The sequence below is a fragment of the Colletes gigas genome, unplaced genomic scaffold (assembly GCF_013123115.1).
Source record: "Colletes gigas isolate AHSC1104 unplaced genomic scaffold, ASM1312311v1 Colletes_gigas_Sc00008, whole genome shotgun sequence".
NCBI lineage: Eukaryota > Metazoa > Arthropoda > Insecta > Hymenoptera > Colletidae > Colletes > Colletes gigas.
This window is the reverse complement of record NW_025106637.1, coordinates 472,600-489,663: the sequence shown is the minus strand read 5'-3', so window position 1 is coordinate 489,663 and position 17,064 is coordinate 472,600. Positions and strand designations below refer to the sequence as shown.

Below are 17,064 nucleotides of genomic sequence, written 5' to 3'. Positions count from 1 at the left end.
TTCATATAAAAAGGAATACTACTCTTAGTAGTCAAAATTTTATTTGCAATAAATGATTTGTGGTTGACTAGAAACAACTCTATAATACAGAGATCTTATTATGAGGTCTAATATATACTTATTAGTTTTAACATTAACATCTGTATTATTAGGGCTCATTATTGCACTCATAGAGTCAGAACAGACCAAATAAGTCTATCATAATCTAATAGATCTAGATCCATGGACCCTGATACAGCTGCATACTTAACATACAATACAATAACATAGCATACAAGTATTGAAAATGCTTCCCCAGATAGATTATGCTAGCATCAGTAATTTTCAAATTTTATCTCTGCTTCTAATCCAACATTTACAATTCCTTATAACAATATTCCTAGCATCTTCGCATATCTCTCTTTAGTCTGCAATATCGTGGGTATGTCTATTGACCAAAAATGGTTGTTATTGACCCCCATAACTAAAAATAATTTTTTTGGGAAGATTTGAAAAAATTTTTCGTCGAAAAATTTGGACGCCATATACTATGAAAGAACATAAGATGTAAGATCTATTCGTATATCTCGTCTGTGCTTGAACTACGTAATACAAAAGTGTGTGGGATGATAGTTCTATTCTATACTTAGTCTATGGTTGTGACGTGTCTTTTACGTATTAATTACAATAAGTATTGTTGCCGGTAACCGGAATAGTTTGGTTACTCGTCAAGTCGGACAAACGGATTGCCATGCGTTCGCGCTAAAAGTTTTTATCTCATAAGTTGGCGAGAAGTTTAAGAACAATGGTGCGTTTAGATGCAAACGTTTCGAATCCGTTTGAAATAATTGTAGGAACGTACGAGCAATACTTGCTCGGTTACAAAGTGAACAACATTGTTAACGTGAGTATCAATTGTTGTAGTTACGTTGTAGGTTATGTTTCGTACATCAAACGTAATAGTAAACTTCAAATGTTATTGCGTGTTGCAACACAGATTCGAAGTAATTCGAACATGATCGAGGTTAAGAAACTTTTGAGAATAGTTTTATCACGTTTCTTTACGCAATTTGATTGATATAAATTAAAGAGTGTCGAAGATCAACTCTCGTCGTTGGTTCGTATTGGTATGTAATAATTATTTCGTAAATTTTCAGGAGTACACGGTGGAAAGGAGCTTTGCAACCCACAGTCATGTAGCCAGTGTACGTAGCATTGGAAGTAATAAACATTATTTGGCCTCCGGTGGAGCAGACGATTCCATTTGTTTGTATGATATGCATTACAGAATACAGTCTGGCAAATTAGTACATCACAATGGTAAGCAGAAACTTTTACAAAGAAGGTCATAGTCTATCACTGAAATATTTTTAATACGGCATTGTTTCTTTTTTTTGTTAAAGATACTGTGAATTGCATTGCATTTACTCCAGAAGCATCTCATATGTTCTCATGCAGTAACGATGGTACCATAGCTGCCGTCCGATGCGGTAATTGGCAATTGGAGAAACAGTGGCTGAAGCCACATAAAGGTTTGGCTGTAAATACATTTGCTATACACCCTACAGGAAAGCTCGCGTTATCTACAGGAGCCGACGGTATTCTTCGTACTTGGAACTTAATAAAAGGGAGACAAGCGTACGCCACAAACTTAGTGCCCAGATTGAAACTGGACGCACGCAACGTTACCGTATTAAAATGGAGCCCGAACGGCGAGAAGTATCTGTTAGCTGCAAACCAAAGAATAGATATATATTCGATAGAATTAGCAGGGGTCGATAGCGAAATTCAGTTCGATTCAAAGATAGTTTGCGTGGAATTTTTAAGAGACGATTTAATTGCCGTCGGTTTGGATAATGGTCGGATCAAATTCTACGATCTCGAGAAATCCGTGCAGACCGTTGACGCGATAGGGCACGACATTAGAGTAAAATGTATGGCTTTTAAGAATGATTTGTTGGTTACCGCTTCGAGTTCCGGTGAGATTAAACTTTGGAAATACAGCAAGCATAGATTGGATATGTTGCAAAGCGTTAATTGTGCAGCTAGAATTACTTGCCTGGCTCTTGCGATGCCGTATAAGAGCCTCAGTCAGGTTGACGAAGCGAAAGCGGAAGAGGAAGAGAAAGTAGTAGAGAGAAAGAAATTTCGACTTCGACAAGAGGTCGTGATCGAAAAGGAGGGTGATTGGGAGGTAACGCCGATCGACGATTCGCGAACGGTATCGACGGGGAAGAAATCGAAGAAGAAAAGACGCATGGAAGAAGAACAGGCTCCAAACGTCTCGGATAAGAAAAGATTCAAAACGATCTTGAAGAAGAAGAAGCTGGAAGAAGATGAAGTCGAGAGCATTCCAAGGAAAAAGAAGAAATCCTCGAACGTGGAGGATAGGAACAACGGTTCTGGTAAAAAGAAAAAGAGAAGTGCTTCGACGGTGGAATGCGAACGCAAACAGTCCTCTCTGCAAGCTTGGGAAGTAGATAGTGTACCTGTTCATAGACCGACGAAGAAATTGATGCGATCGTTGAAGAACGACGAGATCTCTTCCAAGAAAAAGAAAAAGAAAGCAGTCGTGGATGAAGCTATCACAATCCCGACAAAGAAGAAGAAAAAGCAGTGAAATTAAAACTCCAGGATCGGTTTAAAAAATTTTATTCGCTTTCTGTATAATATTTACAGATAGTAAATCCTATTAAAACGTATGATCTAAAAGTATTCTAGGTTACACGCTAGTTCCTACGAATCAGTCTGTTTGAAACTTCTTACGATTAATGTAACGTGTACGCGGATGACCGTTGAAAACCAACAAAAGTCTGTTTAAGTCTTTCACGTCGTGTGTGCCCGTACCATCGAAGGTTTACCACAAAATACACTTGTGAGACGGGTTCATGGGACTTCCGACCGGACAATTCCAAGCTGTCGCAAAATCCTCGTTGTTCGACAGCGATCCGATGACTCTGAAGTGATTCGGTGCATGGACTTCTTCTACCAGTTTAGATTTTAACGCGCCGTTTGTATAATTGCCGCACCATACCTGTAAAATACATACACGTAATTGTATATTAAATTGTTTGAACCGATACCAAGATTTTCCGCTTGGAAATCTTACCTGGGCGAAACCCACGAAGAACAGTTGCTCGTGACTGTACCCGGTGAGACCAGGTAACACTTGTTGACCGCCGTTTCTTGTTTTCAGCCTTTGATACGCTCTGTACGCCTCCCGTATGCCGCCATTATCGGCTATGTTTTCTCCCTGCGTATTAACGCCATTTACCTGAACAGCAACAGCGAACGAATAAAACTTTGTTGAGCCAGGTACGTAATGTCGAAGGCTCGATTATTGTATTAAAACCATATAGAAGGTCTCGAATAAAGTATAAGTGTTTAAAAATGGGAAAACTTTCCCTTAATCAATTTACAGATGCGTGTTGGATGTACAATTATTTAAGCGACAGGAAATCAGAACTGAAGAAAGAAGATCTATTTTATAGCTCATAGGTAAATATTAATCTTTTGGTTAAATATAGAACTGATCGAGCAATATTTTTGAGGGCAGAAAATAGAAAAAGATTCCGTAGTAATAGGTACATTTACTCTATTACCGCCATTTACCTTGGCACGAATATTCGTTTAATCCTTACAAGGGTCGCAATTACACTCACCGTGAAATTATCGCCCAATTCCGGCAAGTGATAGTTACTGTACTGTTTGATCATACACTTGACTTTCTTGTGATAATGTTGCAACGTCTCGTCGCTCCACCACTGCCTCAGATTCCCCGTCTCGTCGTATCTACGACCTTACGGGGAAATGTCGTGTAATCAGAAAACTGTATAAATTATGATTAACGCGCAATCACTTGGATTTCAACGAACGGCCAGTTTAGGAGTACTTGGTAATTTGGATACCTTGGTCGTCGAATCCGTGCGTGAGTTCGTGACCCATAATCGCGCCCATGGCCCCGTAGTTGACGGACCTGTGCAACGCGTAACGCTTAGAAACGCTCAAACGGAAACAAAAGCCATTAAGGGGTAACGCCAGGCAAATTTTATCAAGGTTCAATCTAATCTGCGAAAATTATCGCGAACACTTAGTTTAGAAAAATTGTGATTTCGAGGGACATATAATAATTTTCCTATTTAATATTGCAGCGTTTATTGAGAGATTTATACGTACTCGAGTCCGTTTCCATAGAACGGGGGATGAAGAATACCAGCCGGGAAAGCTGCAAATCGATCGCGATATAGTATCCGAGCAAGGATATCGATTATCTTCCGATACTTACTAACTGAATTTAATATCGCGCTATAAAACGCGTTCACCGTGGTCCCGGTCGATATCCACCGATTTTTGTCCGGTTTCTGGCGCAAAGCGTTCAAACTTTTCTTCATTCCCGCGTCTGCCAACTTCAGAAACGTGTCGAACAATTTCCCTGGAACGACCTCCATCTACGACAAAAGAACATCTTTTAGAAACGAGTGTTTTGACCGAATCTCGATCGAAAGATATGATTTCGAACGCTTACACCCTCGTAATACTTCTCCAACTTCGTGAGGTTGTTAATCCAGTCAGGAATCCCCACGTACGGTCTCATCGCTTGTAATTTTTTATGCGCTCGAGCTCTCGTGCCAGCGTCCATCCAGTCCAGCTCTGCTACCATCTCGTCGAACGCGGCTTTAATATCCAATAACATCTCCAATGCCTGAACATTTAAAAAAAAATAGTATTCTCCGTGCCTAGGATTCGAACAAAAAAGAAAATCATCAAACCTTTTCCCGAGCCAGATCGTTGAAATACTTCTGCGCGTAAACGTAACTGATCGCCATACCGAAATTCGCGTTCGCGTTTACGGTGCAGGCCTCCCATCTCGGTGTCTTCTCCTTCAGCCCGAGTACGTTTTGCGAGAACTGGAAACCCAGATCGCGAAATCGTTGCAGTGTTAACGGAGCGACCGTCGAATAAATGCTCCACCATACGTATCGCGCTGAAACATTTGATCATTGTACGTAGCTTATCATCGATCATACGTCGAGAGATAAAGTTGCAACGTGAAATTTGGTCTCCGATCGAAAGATTACGTGTTTGCTTGTTACGAGAACAATTGTTAAATTAATCCACGTGTTTTTGTTCAAGAATAATTCTACCTATGGTAGCGGGCGACGTGGCCGCGAGCAGGTCAGGTAACTGCTGTAAATAGTGTAGATCCATCACGATCGCGCGATCGACGCCGGTGTTGATCGTCGCGTTCGTGTTGTTGAACACTGCCTCCACGTATTTCGTCCAGTTCCACTGAAACGTTCGTTAAAATGTTTTGTTTATCAATGTTTACAGGAATCGTTCGCTGTGTTCCTTCCGTTGCATTCACCTGTTGCGCGTGCAAGTCTGTAAACTGTTGCAATTCGTCGATCGTTACGTCGTGGAACACGTGATTAGCGCCGCGTCTCTGCTCCGGCGTCGCCATAATCTGGATTATCGTATAGAGCATATTCGATTTATTCTTGTACTCGCGTATACGCTGCTTGGTAGCGTACGTACCTTTGCGATTTTCGTGCTGAAATCTAAAATTTCGTTGGCGAAACCGAGACTGTTGAACTCCGCGCCAGCTAGCTCCACCATAGATTTTATGTATTTCTTGTACTCGGTTAGTTCCGATCGAAAGCGTTGAGGATCGAGAAGGTAACGCTCGCTGAATCCCGGGGACACCTGTTCCACCTAAAAATAATCGCGGCCACGGCGTTGTTTGCAAAATCCAACTGATTTTAACGCGTCCGTTGTCTCACCATCATCCTGTTCCGCGACGTGTTACGAATATCTTCGCTGATGTAAAACTTTAGGAACAGATCCAATCCCAAAACTCTTTGCGCCTTCCCGGCGATCTCCGATAGATCTAGATGCGTGATTCCGCTTCGCGACGGTGGATCCTTTGGCAATCCGAGCCTGATCAACGTGTCGTGGATCGGTTTCAGTCCCAAAGCTTCGACGCTCGCTAAAGAAAAAAATGATGGACGTCTAACCGTTGTTTTGCCTAATCGTTCGATTACATTTAGTTCTTTTGACTTGCTGATATCAATAGTATTTGTAGAAAACAAACAATGCCTATCTTTCTTTGTTGAAAATAACGCGTTAAATAGAAAAGTATACCGGCCGATAAGACGCGTATTGACGATTTCACGTCGCACATCGTATAGATATAACCCACATTCGAACTGATTTGTTTGCACACCTCTTAAGACGAGAATTTTCTGTACAGATTGCATTGTTCGCGATGGTGCACCCGTCCGTCAACGAATAGTAAATTATTCAAATTCGATGCCGATGAAAAATATCGGGAAACGCGCGAGACTCTGCATCGTAATTAATCAAACTTCAGTCACGTAAATACCGTGTAATCAGTGTCGAGTACATATTTATCTACAGAAATATTCCGAAACGAGTATCGTAATCGAGAAAACAAGCGATCGTACGTACGAAAATAAACCGGAAACGTGCAATCTTTTTTTCGTTACGCGAGGCATTGCTTCCGAGAAAATCGATCTCCGTGCTGTACGCGGTAAATAAAATAGGTTTATCCGAACGATACCAGCATCGTCTAAATCTTATAAAGGCTACCACGATGCTGGTGCCCAATCCAGAAGCCGTGTAAACACGTGTAAGCAGTTTCGTAACGTGGTGTCGCACGCGATTCTCCACATGCGATTTATTCCCTTGTTCTTTATAATTGTTTAACGAAACAGGAAACAAATGTACAAATATTATTTTGATGTGTTTTACAGATCGGCTGATATAGACTTTCGTTGTTTTCAGCACGAATCATTTTATACGTCGTCGCAGCAATCGTGTCATCGAACCGTGTATTAGCACATTCAATTTTTAACGAACGTCAAGATTACTCAGCACTCTTCGTACTGGCACTGTTATCGCACCCATCGAAAACTATAACGAGGTTTTATAGGTAACGTAAACTTGTCTGAGATATTTAAAATTTTTAATGATCGACGGTAGATTAAATTCTTACTTGTGTCCATGCATGTTCTGTACAAAGTTCTGGCCAACTTGACCGGTCTAGGATCGGTCTCGTTGTCCGATTCCTTCAGCAGGATTCTCAGATTCTTCAGCAGCTGCTTCCTGAGAAGGCTCAATTGGTCCCAGGAAGTTTGGCTCTCCGGTATCGGATTCTTCGAAATCCAACCACCGCAGGCGAACTTATAAAAATCTTCGCAAGGATCTACGGATCTGTTCATCGCGTCAATTATCCTGGCAGCTAGAACCGCAAAGAAATTGTTTTCGCGATCATCGACGGATCGTTCGTCATCGTACAATTAATACGATAGGAAATTGTCGTTACGTAAACGGGTGTAAAATTGAAACCGGTCATTTCCATGTGTAATCGCGTCGCGAGGTTAATCGAAGAGAGAGAGAAAAAAAAATGAACGGCGGACCTTGGGGGTTTCACGCCGGTACGGTACCTGTCTTCACGCACTCCTCGCTTTGGCACATCTCTTTGTACTCATCCCGGCGGAAGACAGCTATCTGCAAGGTTAGCGTCACAACTAAGGCAACCACGGTCACCGTCAATAAGCCGACGATTATCACCACCTTCGTCCTCTTCCCGCCGAATTCCTTTTCCTCTCTGCGAACGTGTTGCCTGCTCAAATCGATCGAAAGTCCTTTAAATCTGCTTTCTCATAAAACAATATAAATAGAGATTATTAATTACCATGGAACCATCGGGTTTCCCCCCGTTTCTCCTGGAACGTCTCTGTCATGGTCCTCCGGATCGGTTACCTAGCAAAAATTAAGCTTTAAATTAATATAATTGTTTTTCTCTCTTCGGTAAATCCATCGCGGATAAATTTTGATCGATCTAATCGAAATCTATCGGTTTATCGCCCTTTACGACCACCGACGATTTCACCTTGGCCCAGAATCGTCGGAATTACCGCGGCCAATATCCTGCTCCCGCGAACGATCCTCCTTCTCACATCGCCGAAATTGTCGGAGACGAATCGCGCTGCTCTATGGAGAACGCGATCGAGTTGTTCGCGCGTAGAACCGCCGTTGGATCGAAGGACGAGCCGAAGGGTTAATGGGACGAACGAATCCGTTTCAGCCTTGGCCCGCGAAATGTAGGTTGCGGGAAACTGCCGGCGCACGGCAGCTTAAAAACCGACCACGCGTACAATGCAAGACGCAAAGCGCGAACGCGATGTGTACAAAGTATTAACGTTGTGTGCTTTCTGCGAATAGAACTACTTTATCGATGCTCGTTCTATAGAGTGGCGCGAATACAACTTCGTGAAACGGAGTATTCAAAGTAACACCAAGCGGAGAAAGATAATAGTCTTCAGGATTGTTCTGTTAAATATCATTAGCAATGGTAATTTTGTAACTCTTTGAATTAACACTAGAAAGGCTATCGATGCGTTGATCATCTTTCTTTGCACGATGGTACTTTGAATTTCTTCGATGAAAGAATGTGCAATTGTATCGCGAAGATTCGACGAATTGGTGTGAAGCGCGGAGCGGCGGTTTTGCCCGGTGATTTCAATTTCTCGCGTCGAGGCTGTAAAATCCAGAAGGACGAGCCCCCTGTCCACGCTCCAGTTCTTCCCAACGAACCTATCCGCGATCTTCGAGCCGATCTTCGGCCAGGCGTACGCCCGATGCACGCGTGTTCGTACCAGATATGCGTTATGCAATAAAATAATACACCTACTGTACTGCGTAGCTCGTATTAACCAGTTATACAACAAAGTGCGATCGAAGTAAGGCCCGTCAGCGAAGATCGTACGGGATTCTTCGCGCAAAGACAGGCTCTCCTTCGAGACGGATAGGTATATAAATATATCCACGAGCTTGGAAAGGAATTAGCCGATATTGACCGTGAACGTGATCGCCGATTCTATTCGCGGTGCGAGGCGTCACTGTCTGATCGCACGAATAGCGTCGGATATTCTTCCACGCAACCTCTTTTTCTTATCTTTCGCCATTACGAACGAAATCGAAAAACGCCACGAACTTTTACGCGCCCCTGTTCGTCGCGAACGCGCGCTTTTCACTGGAGCGATTTAAACGACGCCTGACACTTATCAATTTGCTTATCAAGATCTGGCAATATTCCCGCGTGGACGTCGACCGCGGTTTTAAATGTATTCTCGGTCCTGGCGTCTGTTTTTCAAAGAAAAAAATAATAAGTTAGAGGAAGCGTGGTTAGCTACAATGTATACGGTTTTAGGGTCGATTTAAGGCGTTCCGATTTGTAATGACAAAGGCGACGCGTCTATGAGACTTATGTTTTATGCAAATCGATGCACGCGAGACGTTCTAAGAGAGAAAGAAAGCTCAATGACTGGCTGGTAAGAATATCACGGGGACGGGACGAGCAACGTCACGATGATCCTGATTATTCTCGCGACAGATCCGAGGCCGCGGCGATGCACGATCGTAGCCGCGAATGGAAAATACAATCGAGAATCGTCTCTCGTCCATCGCCGTCACCTTGTATCTCATCTTTTGGTCCCCTTTGTCTTTTTCGCTTCCACGCCTTCCGTTCGATGCTCTGAAACAAAGGATTATTCAAATAAACGTTCACGAGTCGTAATTCGTAGAAAAAAATCTGCGCGTCCTTCTTTGCATTTGTCGCCACGGTCGCTTCCTTCTTGGACAGCGACGCGTTATCCTTTTTGAGAAACTCGGACAAGGGCGCGGAATTTTGCACGAATATTAGTTTAATAGACGATCCCCCCGATGCTTCCAAACTTTTTCACCGTAGTGTATGTCGGATCGAACGGATCATCGGGATCTTTGATGGACACGTTGATCGTTTGCCAAAAAGTAAATCGGTATCGAAGGCTGCCACCTGCATACTTATTATAGAAAACCCGCGAAACAATTTTTAACGAAAACATCGGCATCATCCCCGGCCCGTCAAAAACCATACTTCGTTCTGCGCGGTTCGAAATTAGCCGCGGCTATTTTTACGGGATCTCTCTCTCGCTTTTGGCGGAATTACAGTTCACTGAACGTACCGCGTCTAAGTAAACGAAAAGTTGGCCGACTGTCCACGCGAAACACGTGTTACGCGACGATCTAAGGGCTCGGCAGACGCGATCGTTTTTCACGCTGCGTTCCCTGCGGTAAATAAGACAGACACGCGTTTTTTTATCGCCGCGCAACAGCGATAGTCGTACACGTGTTTACGTCGGATTATTGTACAACTGGAATGCGTGTCTGTTATTTGTATAATATCAACACGTTCGCCGCTAAAATTCAAACAAGCGGTACCAAAAAGATAAATTCGTGCTCAGAGGAAATACGATTTTAATTCAAGATCGTTGTCCAGGTGTTTGCTAGTTAAACTTTACTTTTAAATGGATCGTAATTTTAAACTCACCTCGGTTTCTCTAGATTCTGTTAGACTCGCATATTAAACTGTGTGATTTTGTTTCCCGCCTTCGAGTCGCGCGATTTTGCTGACGGATCACGAGATCTCGCGATCGAGGGAAAAATCAAAGTTGCCGCGCGCGACGATATCTTTTCTGCCGATTCGACGATACTTCCGTTTGCCGCGTCACGATTTTTACACAACATTCGAGTTTTCGAATCCCGTGGGAGGATGCGACACGGAACCGATAGTAAACTAAACTGATGTTTCGGCTCGCGAACCAGCCAGCGTAATCTTCGAATCCCCTACCACCTCCGCGCCACGATACCGTCATCCAGCCGTCCAGGAACGGCTGATGGACTCGTCTTTGTTTCACCATTAGATATTTTTTCCCGTCCTAATTGCTTCTACTTGCCTAGTAATATCGCGATCAATTAGAATGGAAACGGATTTAGAAATAATTAGCCGCACACGTGCTCGCGCGAGTTAACTCTTCGCGGAATAATTCAAAGCCATTTGTCATTAGAGAACTGTGTTTTTAATTTAGAAAGACTTTACCTCTTGCGTTACTGGAAAATTGTACAAAGAAACGTAATCTCGTCAGAGACAAAGTAAAGATAAAGTGTGCACGTTTTGTTGTATCTGTCGATCGTCTGCAAAGGTTTGAGAAAACCTGAAACGGAAAACAAATTTTCCCATCGTGCAACATTCGAACCGCGTCAGCGTCTCCTATTACGATCATTATGTCTTCATTATGAAGATTGATCGTGCAACTCCGACACCAGTAATTCTATACCGAATTAAATTATTAAATAACGAAGACAGATTGTATAATCGTGGTGGAAAAAGTAACTGGCCCGCGTTAGACCTAACAATAAGACGACATGCGCTGCATCCAAAATGCACCGCGCGTCCTATGCTAAATTGTATATCTGTTCTATCAATGATCAATACCTCGATCTATTAACACGCCGCATGAATTCAAACGATCTTCCCTGCGTGCTTTGCATCCACGATCATTCTTACTTTTCTTTCCTTTCTTCATGTCTTTTTTCTCGCGAACAAACGTGGACGAGATTTTATTAAAACAATAACAAATGAAGATGCAACGTGTATCGAATTGATCAGTCGTTTCGGTAAGCTTTTGTTCCATTGTTATTCGACAAATTACGGATCGAAGGTTGTTTGTTCTTTCTCCGTGTACTAGCAACTATCTTTTCTTTATTTCTTTCATTTTTGCTGAATTTGTCAGAGCTTTGCGTTACGACGATGCGCGAGGGTTACGTTGGGGCGCGTACATTCCTGGGGTCGGGACACGATCGGTGAATATCGTCGATATTCGTCGATCCTCGGGTCATTAATGTTTGGAAAGCCTATAGATTTACAAGTTGTTGGTCTCGCATTCGGCATTCGCCGCTACGCCTCGGACGTAGGAGCGTCGCTCGCTGCGTTCGCTCTTGTGCATTGTACGGTACGAATCGTAATCTGTCCCAACTCGAGGATTTGATTGCACTTTATCTTGGCCTCTTTGATCCGATGAACTCGTTACGCACTGTTCTTTCGTCGGCTGGACGAGATCAACGAATTACTTTCGGTCGAATCCGCGTCGTCATCGCTGCCTCCGATCTGCGATGTTTCGCTCCGTTTTTATTGTAAACGCGAGATCGCGTTAACGAGCGCCATAATCCTCTCGTCTTCGCACTTTGTAATTAAAAGCAAGCCTTTTTACAAACACCCGTCTCCGTGCGCGCGTTACGAGACGATACGAACACCGTAAAAAGGTTAATAATTGAACCGATCAACAGCTAATATAATGTTACTCCGAGAAATCAATTCAAGTCCTTGTTGAAACGAACATGCTACTTACGATTTGTTGACCAGTGTTATAGCAGTACTTATAACAGTTTAATTTAACGGTTTTCGATCACTTTGGCACACGGCCAGCGATCGAAAGCTGTTGAGGAGATATTCTAAGGCGATTCACGTTTAATGGTTTGGAAATGATTAAATTTTATGTAAAGACTAAGAAAAGGGACACGATTTTAGATAGTAAGGTGTACTAGAAATGGCTAATTATTATCACAAACGACAAATTAAGTAATTTTAATAGATCTAATGTTATATTTTTAAATGTACATATTTCCGAAAATTGTTCTATCCGTCAAAGTAGAAAGTCCCTTGATAAATCCCGACTGTAATCGAGTACATTGAACAGTGGCGCGTTTAACTGTGGAATAGGTCAGTAGAGCACGCATTTATAATACGAATTATAATCGATTAAAGCGATCACCCGAGAAGCGAAATATCCAGACTCGAATCTAGATTCTACGATTCGGTAGAACGATCCTGTTTCGTCTATGGAAATCAGAAACGAAATTATTAATTCTCTCCGAAAGTTCCTTGCGATCGTAATGGCCGCCGTTCGCGAGTCAATGGGTTACGGTCACAATTTTTACGAAGATAAACAATCGTAAACAAAGTGCTCCGAGATTTGCTCTGAAATTATTACGCATCTGGAATACTAGAACAACGATTGTACGATAAATTATGGATACAAAGGAAAAAGGAGAAGCGATTAGTTGCACTTTGACTTCAATGTCGTTGCTAGCTGTGTCGAAGACGAAGTAGCAATTTGCTCGTTCGCGATATCGATCAGCGTGAATCGTGACAGCGATCGTAACGTGTAAAACAATAATTACCGAGGAACGATAGGAGTTCCGAGAATAACAATAATCGCGCGTAATCTGTAGAAAGGAAATTAACGCGTTGACTGTCATGGCGGTTGCCGGTGGAAGCAGATCCACCGAAACGCCCGTATCTTGGACAATTTTTATTATTTTCGCGCGAAAAAAATTATGTATACTTGTTGTAATGTGACACGAAAGTGTCATGGTTTCTTTCTCTTTTTAAATTCCATAGAACGCATGGAAACGATTAGAATACCCTCTTAAGCCGAACAGGGCAATCGTCTCGATTTGTCCGCGCTCGTTAACCGCAGTGCGACCGATATGAAATTAAATAATTGCTTCGACATACATTCCGCGTAGACGGTACCGTCGATGACAATGCAAATTGACTCAACAGGCAGGATCCATTTCGTTCGTAAAGGCAATCGTGTACCTTCTCGGCACGGCTAGTCAGCGCTAACTTCTTTGGGAAAGTTAGACGATCGAGATGTCAGCTCTCGATGGAAACCTCCGCGCGACAAACGCAAAGTTGCCAGGGCGAAGAAAATTCTGGTAGAAAGAATCCGTGACTACTTTATTAAAAATGTAAAACAGAGCAATCCAGGTACAAAGATGAAACTGTACACGATCTACATCGGCTTTACGTGTCGTGGTATCTGCAGTAATCGGTATCCTCGATCAGCTCCTGAGGGATCAGCTCTTCGGCCGGGAATTGATGGGACATCGTCGCCGCGTAACTTTCCACTTCCTTGAAGATTCTCAACAGATTTCCGCCCACCAGTTTCTTGATATCCGACGCCGACCATCGTCGGTCCCTCGTCAATTCGGCCAGCAACAGAGGATAACCGGAAACGTCCGGAAGTTCGACCGGCGGACTAAAAGATAAGCGTCGAGATAGCATTAAAATAGATTACATACGTTGTACCACGGTACCAACCTTAATATACCGTCGTAACCGGCCCCAAGACCCACATGATTAACGCCAGCTATTCGTCTAATATGATTGATGTGAGCTGCAAAGAGACAAGCATGGTGGTTCGTTACAAAAACGTTCGTCTAGAAGATTTCTACTTGTACACCGTACCTATGACATCGTACATGGAAGCTTTGTCGCCACAGTTTAAGTGCGCGCTGTCGAAACTGACCATGACCAGACCACCGTTCACGGACTGGAAAAGAAAAAATTATAAAAATCGTCCAACGACTCGCTCGTTTGGCTTTCTTTTCTCACCAAGTTCCGCAGCACGTCGTCCGGAACGTTGCTGGACGAGTTGCAGAGAGCTCTGGCCGCGCTGTGAGAAAATATCACCGGCGCTTTGGTCGCTATCAGCGCGTCTCTCATGGTCCTTATCGAAACGTGAGAGAGATCCACGAGCATCCCTAATCGATTGAGCTCCTTAACAACTGCTTTACCGAACAACGACAGCCCGTCGCTGTGAAAATCCAACGACGCGTCCGAATTCGGGTCCTCCACCGAACAGGAGTCCGCCCTAAGGGCAGAAGATTCTTCAGCACTTGTATGCAAGATAAATATCTAACGTTAGACTCTGTTTTCAGGGAAGCAGGGGTCAACCCTTCGTTTGCATCGATAGCTGGTGACTTACCAGGGAGTGTTGCACTTGTGCGTCAGGGTCATGTATCTAGCCCCGAGTCGATGGAAGCTTCTCAACACCGCCATAGAGGTACCGATGCTATGGCCACCCTCGATCCCTACTAAGCTTCCTATCACACCGTCCTTGTGCGCCTTCTCCAGCTCCTTGCTGCTGGTCACCAGCCTTATTCTCTTCGGGTACCTCGACGCCAGTCTACGTACCACGTCTATCTGTTCCAGGGTGAGCTGAACAGCGTCGAGGAACTGCGCCTCGCATGGAACGTACACGGACCAGAATTGCCCGCCCACGATACCTTGTCTCAACCGGACCAGGTCGGTTTGCCATCGCGGACCCCAGCTCGCGTTTTGCGACAGGTCCTCGTCGAAGGGAAAGTCCTGCAACTTTGTGCTTCCGCGGTGCTTTCGAAGGTTCCATGCGAAATCGTTGTGCCTGGAAGATCGAAGGGAATTTAATTGTACAGCTCGACGATCGCTCGCTGGATGTTACGGTCGTTCGATAACGATCTAATTTACAAAATGTCGGTTACCCATCGACGAGAGGAATCTCGGAGAGCATTCGTCGCACAACTTGGAGCCTAGCTTCCAACAAATGCGAGCTCCGCAGTTCTAAAGCTAAAGGTAATCCTACACCGGCGACCAAGGCACATCCGAGGAAAAAGAAACCTGCCATCACTATCCACCTTCTCAGCATACTTCGTCCTGCATCGTACGTAGAGGCCAATTCAATTCAGATCTTTCGGTCTGCATTAACACTTTGACGGCCGCTGTCGCGTGCACGTGATCTTGTATGCTCATTATACCTCGCGTGCTTTTCTTTAGTCTACGATATCAACAACTATGTAACGCTAACGTTTGAGTATTTGTAAAGTGTTGAATTTTAAAATTGCAGGTCAAGGAACAGTTAGGAATCTTTGCGGCCATCAAAGTGTTAGCATCTTTGTTTCACGGATCTCCCTATCCTTTTTCGGAGGATTCACGCTCGCAGACAGTTCGACGATTTCGAATTTCACGATCGGTGATTTTTTCCCCCGTTCATTGACCAGCGAATCGAATGGAAATCTTATCGAATTTTCTGCTGTTTGCGCGTCTTTTCGCGCGGAGCAGGCTCGCCGATGTGCGAAATTAGAGAAAGGAGAGAAGAGCGATCAATCGATCGTTGTACGACCGCGAAATCGAAGAGACAGCGTCGCGCGACTGGTCATGGGATCGATACTATCGACGATATCAAATCGATTCTATACCAAAGTACTCGATAGGAAGCGTCGATTCCGCTGTATCGAATCAAAATCTTTTTTATATCTCGATAGTTATCGATACCGGTAGAATCAATAATAATCGAAAACAATTATATTTCTTTCAAGCCCTATACGTATAAAGTTTTATTGCGGACTTTGTTTACTCGTTAAAGACGTACCGCTTTCCCTTGGTGGCTCTTTATTTAACGACGTAGAGACACTCAGATCCTTTGTATGGTGCAATGCATCGCCATTAGGTAATTTTCTTATAAGCTCTGGGGACGATAGCTGCAAGCATGTCTGTAAAAATATTATTCTAAGTTTAACGAAAGATATAATTTGTACACTTGGAGAATGCTTGAAATCCTTTAGCCGGATTGCAAAATTTTTATAAACTGATTTCGTATATTTCGGACATTTTTGCACAATCGAATCAGAGGAATCTATCGCAAGAAAAAATAAAGATAGATAAGTATAATCGTTTACGATATAGTCGTAGAATAATCTTAGACGAATAGTTAATGCGATCGAACGAACTACCGAAAATTCGCGAATTACCTCTAATATGTCGACTTCTTTTCTTCTTGGAGGCGGTGACCGATAAACCATGCTATCTTTATTCACTCCGTAAAGCTCAAACATGTTTCCCTTCTTTCTACGATCGCTCTGTCGCCTGTTCCTTAGGACAGTAAATACTGAAGGGAGCGTCTCGTTTCGAGGAATATTAACGCATGCGCCAACCCTCGTATCGACCCGATATCGGGGAAACGTTTCAAATCTAAAAAATTTCACCTAATCGGTAAGATTTAAGAAAAATTTCTCGCACGATACCGCGTCCCAGTAACTACGGTACGCGTTTACACGAGCATTCGCGCCTACGAGACGCAATACAATTCATTTGTGATACGTAGTTGCGAGACATCGAACGGAACGCGTCATAAAAAGATATTTTTATTGACGTTTTTAAATCGCTTCGTACGTGTGCTTTTTACTATTTCGCATCCGCGACGAGAGAAAATTCTACGATACCAAAAGAACACAGTTTAGCCGACGACATGATACGTTTCGCGAGAGATAATGATTGATTAATTTAATAAAATAAACTCTGCGCGAAACAACTGTAATCGATCCAGGAATATGCATACATATCGCTAAGGGAAACACATA

At 43.3% G+C, this 17,064-nt stretch overlaps 3 protein-coding genes across 8 annotated transcripts; 1 reads left to right on the top strand and 2 right to left on the bottom strand.

Moving 5' to 3' along the window:
- The first annotated feature begins 687 nt into the window (after positions 1-687).
- On the top strand, positions 688-2,599 carry LOC122397064 (p21-activated protein kinase-interacting protein 1-like). Of its 2 annotated transcripts, none has more exons than XM_043395909.1 (3): positions 688-883; positions 1,137-1,299; positions 1,383-2,599. In XM_043395909.1, exons 1-3 carry the CDS (start codon positions 785-787, stop codon positions 2,597-2,599), a joined length of 1,479 nt encoding a protein of 492 aa, XP_043251844.1. In that variant the 5' UTR covers positions 688-784. The 2 variants fall into 2 exon arrangements, with proteins under 2 accessions (XP_043251844.1, XP_043251845.1); XM_043395910.1 differs by lacking the exon at positions 688-883 and adding an exon at positions 946-1,003.
- A 228-nt stretch (positions 2,600-2,827) lies between these two features.
- Positions 2,828-11,002, bottom strand: LOC122397063 (neprilysin-4-like). 5 transcript variants are annotated; one of them, XM_043395908.1, is made up of 17 exons: positions 10,373-10,606; positions 9,478-9,538; positions 7,697-7,764; positions 7,446-7,624; positions 6,995-7,240; positions 5,760-5,965; positions 5,515-5,691; positions 5,345-5,443; positions 5,124-5,268; positions 4,749-4,963; positions 4,505-4,681; positions 4,265-4,427; positions 4,156-4,204; positions 3,888-3,955; positions 3,642-3,778; positions 3,089-3,253; positions 2,828-3,013 (listed from the first exon to the last, which is right to left on the bottom strand). In XM_043395908.1, the coding sequence occupies exons 2-17, from the start codon at positions 9,487-9,489 to the stop codon at positions 2,837-2,839; spliced, it is 2,283 nt and encodes a 760-aa protein (XP_043251843.1). In that variant the 5' UTR covers positions 9,490-9,538; positions 10,373-10,606; the 3' UTR covers positions 2,828-2,836. The 5 variants fall into 5 exon arrangements, with proteins under 5 accessions (XP_043251843.1, XP_043251840.1, XP_043251839.1 ...); XM_043395905.1 differs by lacking the exon at positions 10,373-10,606 and adding an exon at positions 10,922-11,002 and having other exon boundaries at positions 2,828-3,253; XM_043395904.1 differs by having other exon boundaries at positions 2,828-3,253.
- Positions 11,003-13,690: 2,688 nt separating this feature from the next.
- Positions 13,691-16,635, bottom strand: LOC122397066 (dipeptidase 1-like). Its single transcript, XM_043395912.1, has 8 exons — positions 16,456-16,635; positions 16,077-16,197; positions 15,190-15,361; positions 14,655-15,092; positions 14,282-14,540; positions 14,135-14,219; positions 13,988-14,063; positions 13,691-13,925 (listed from the first exon to the last, which is right to left on the bottom strand). The coding sequence occupies exons 1-8, from the start codon at positions 16,537-16,539 to the stop codon at positions 13,691-13,693; spliced, it is 1,470 nt and encodes a 489-aa protein (XP_043251847.1). The 5' UTR covers positions 16,540-16,635.
- Between the last annotated feature and the right edge of the window lie 429 nt (positions 16,636-17,064).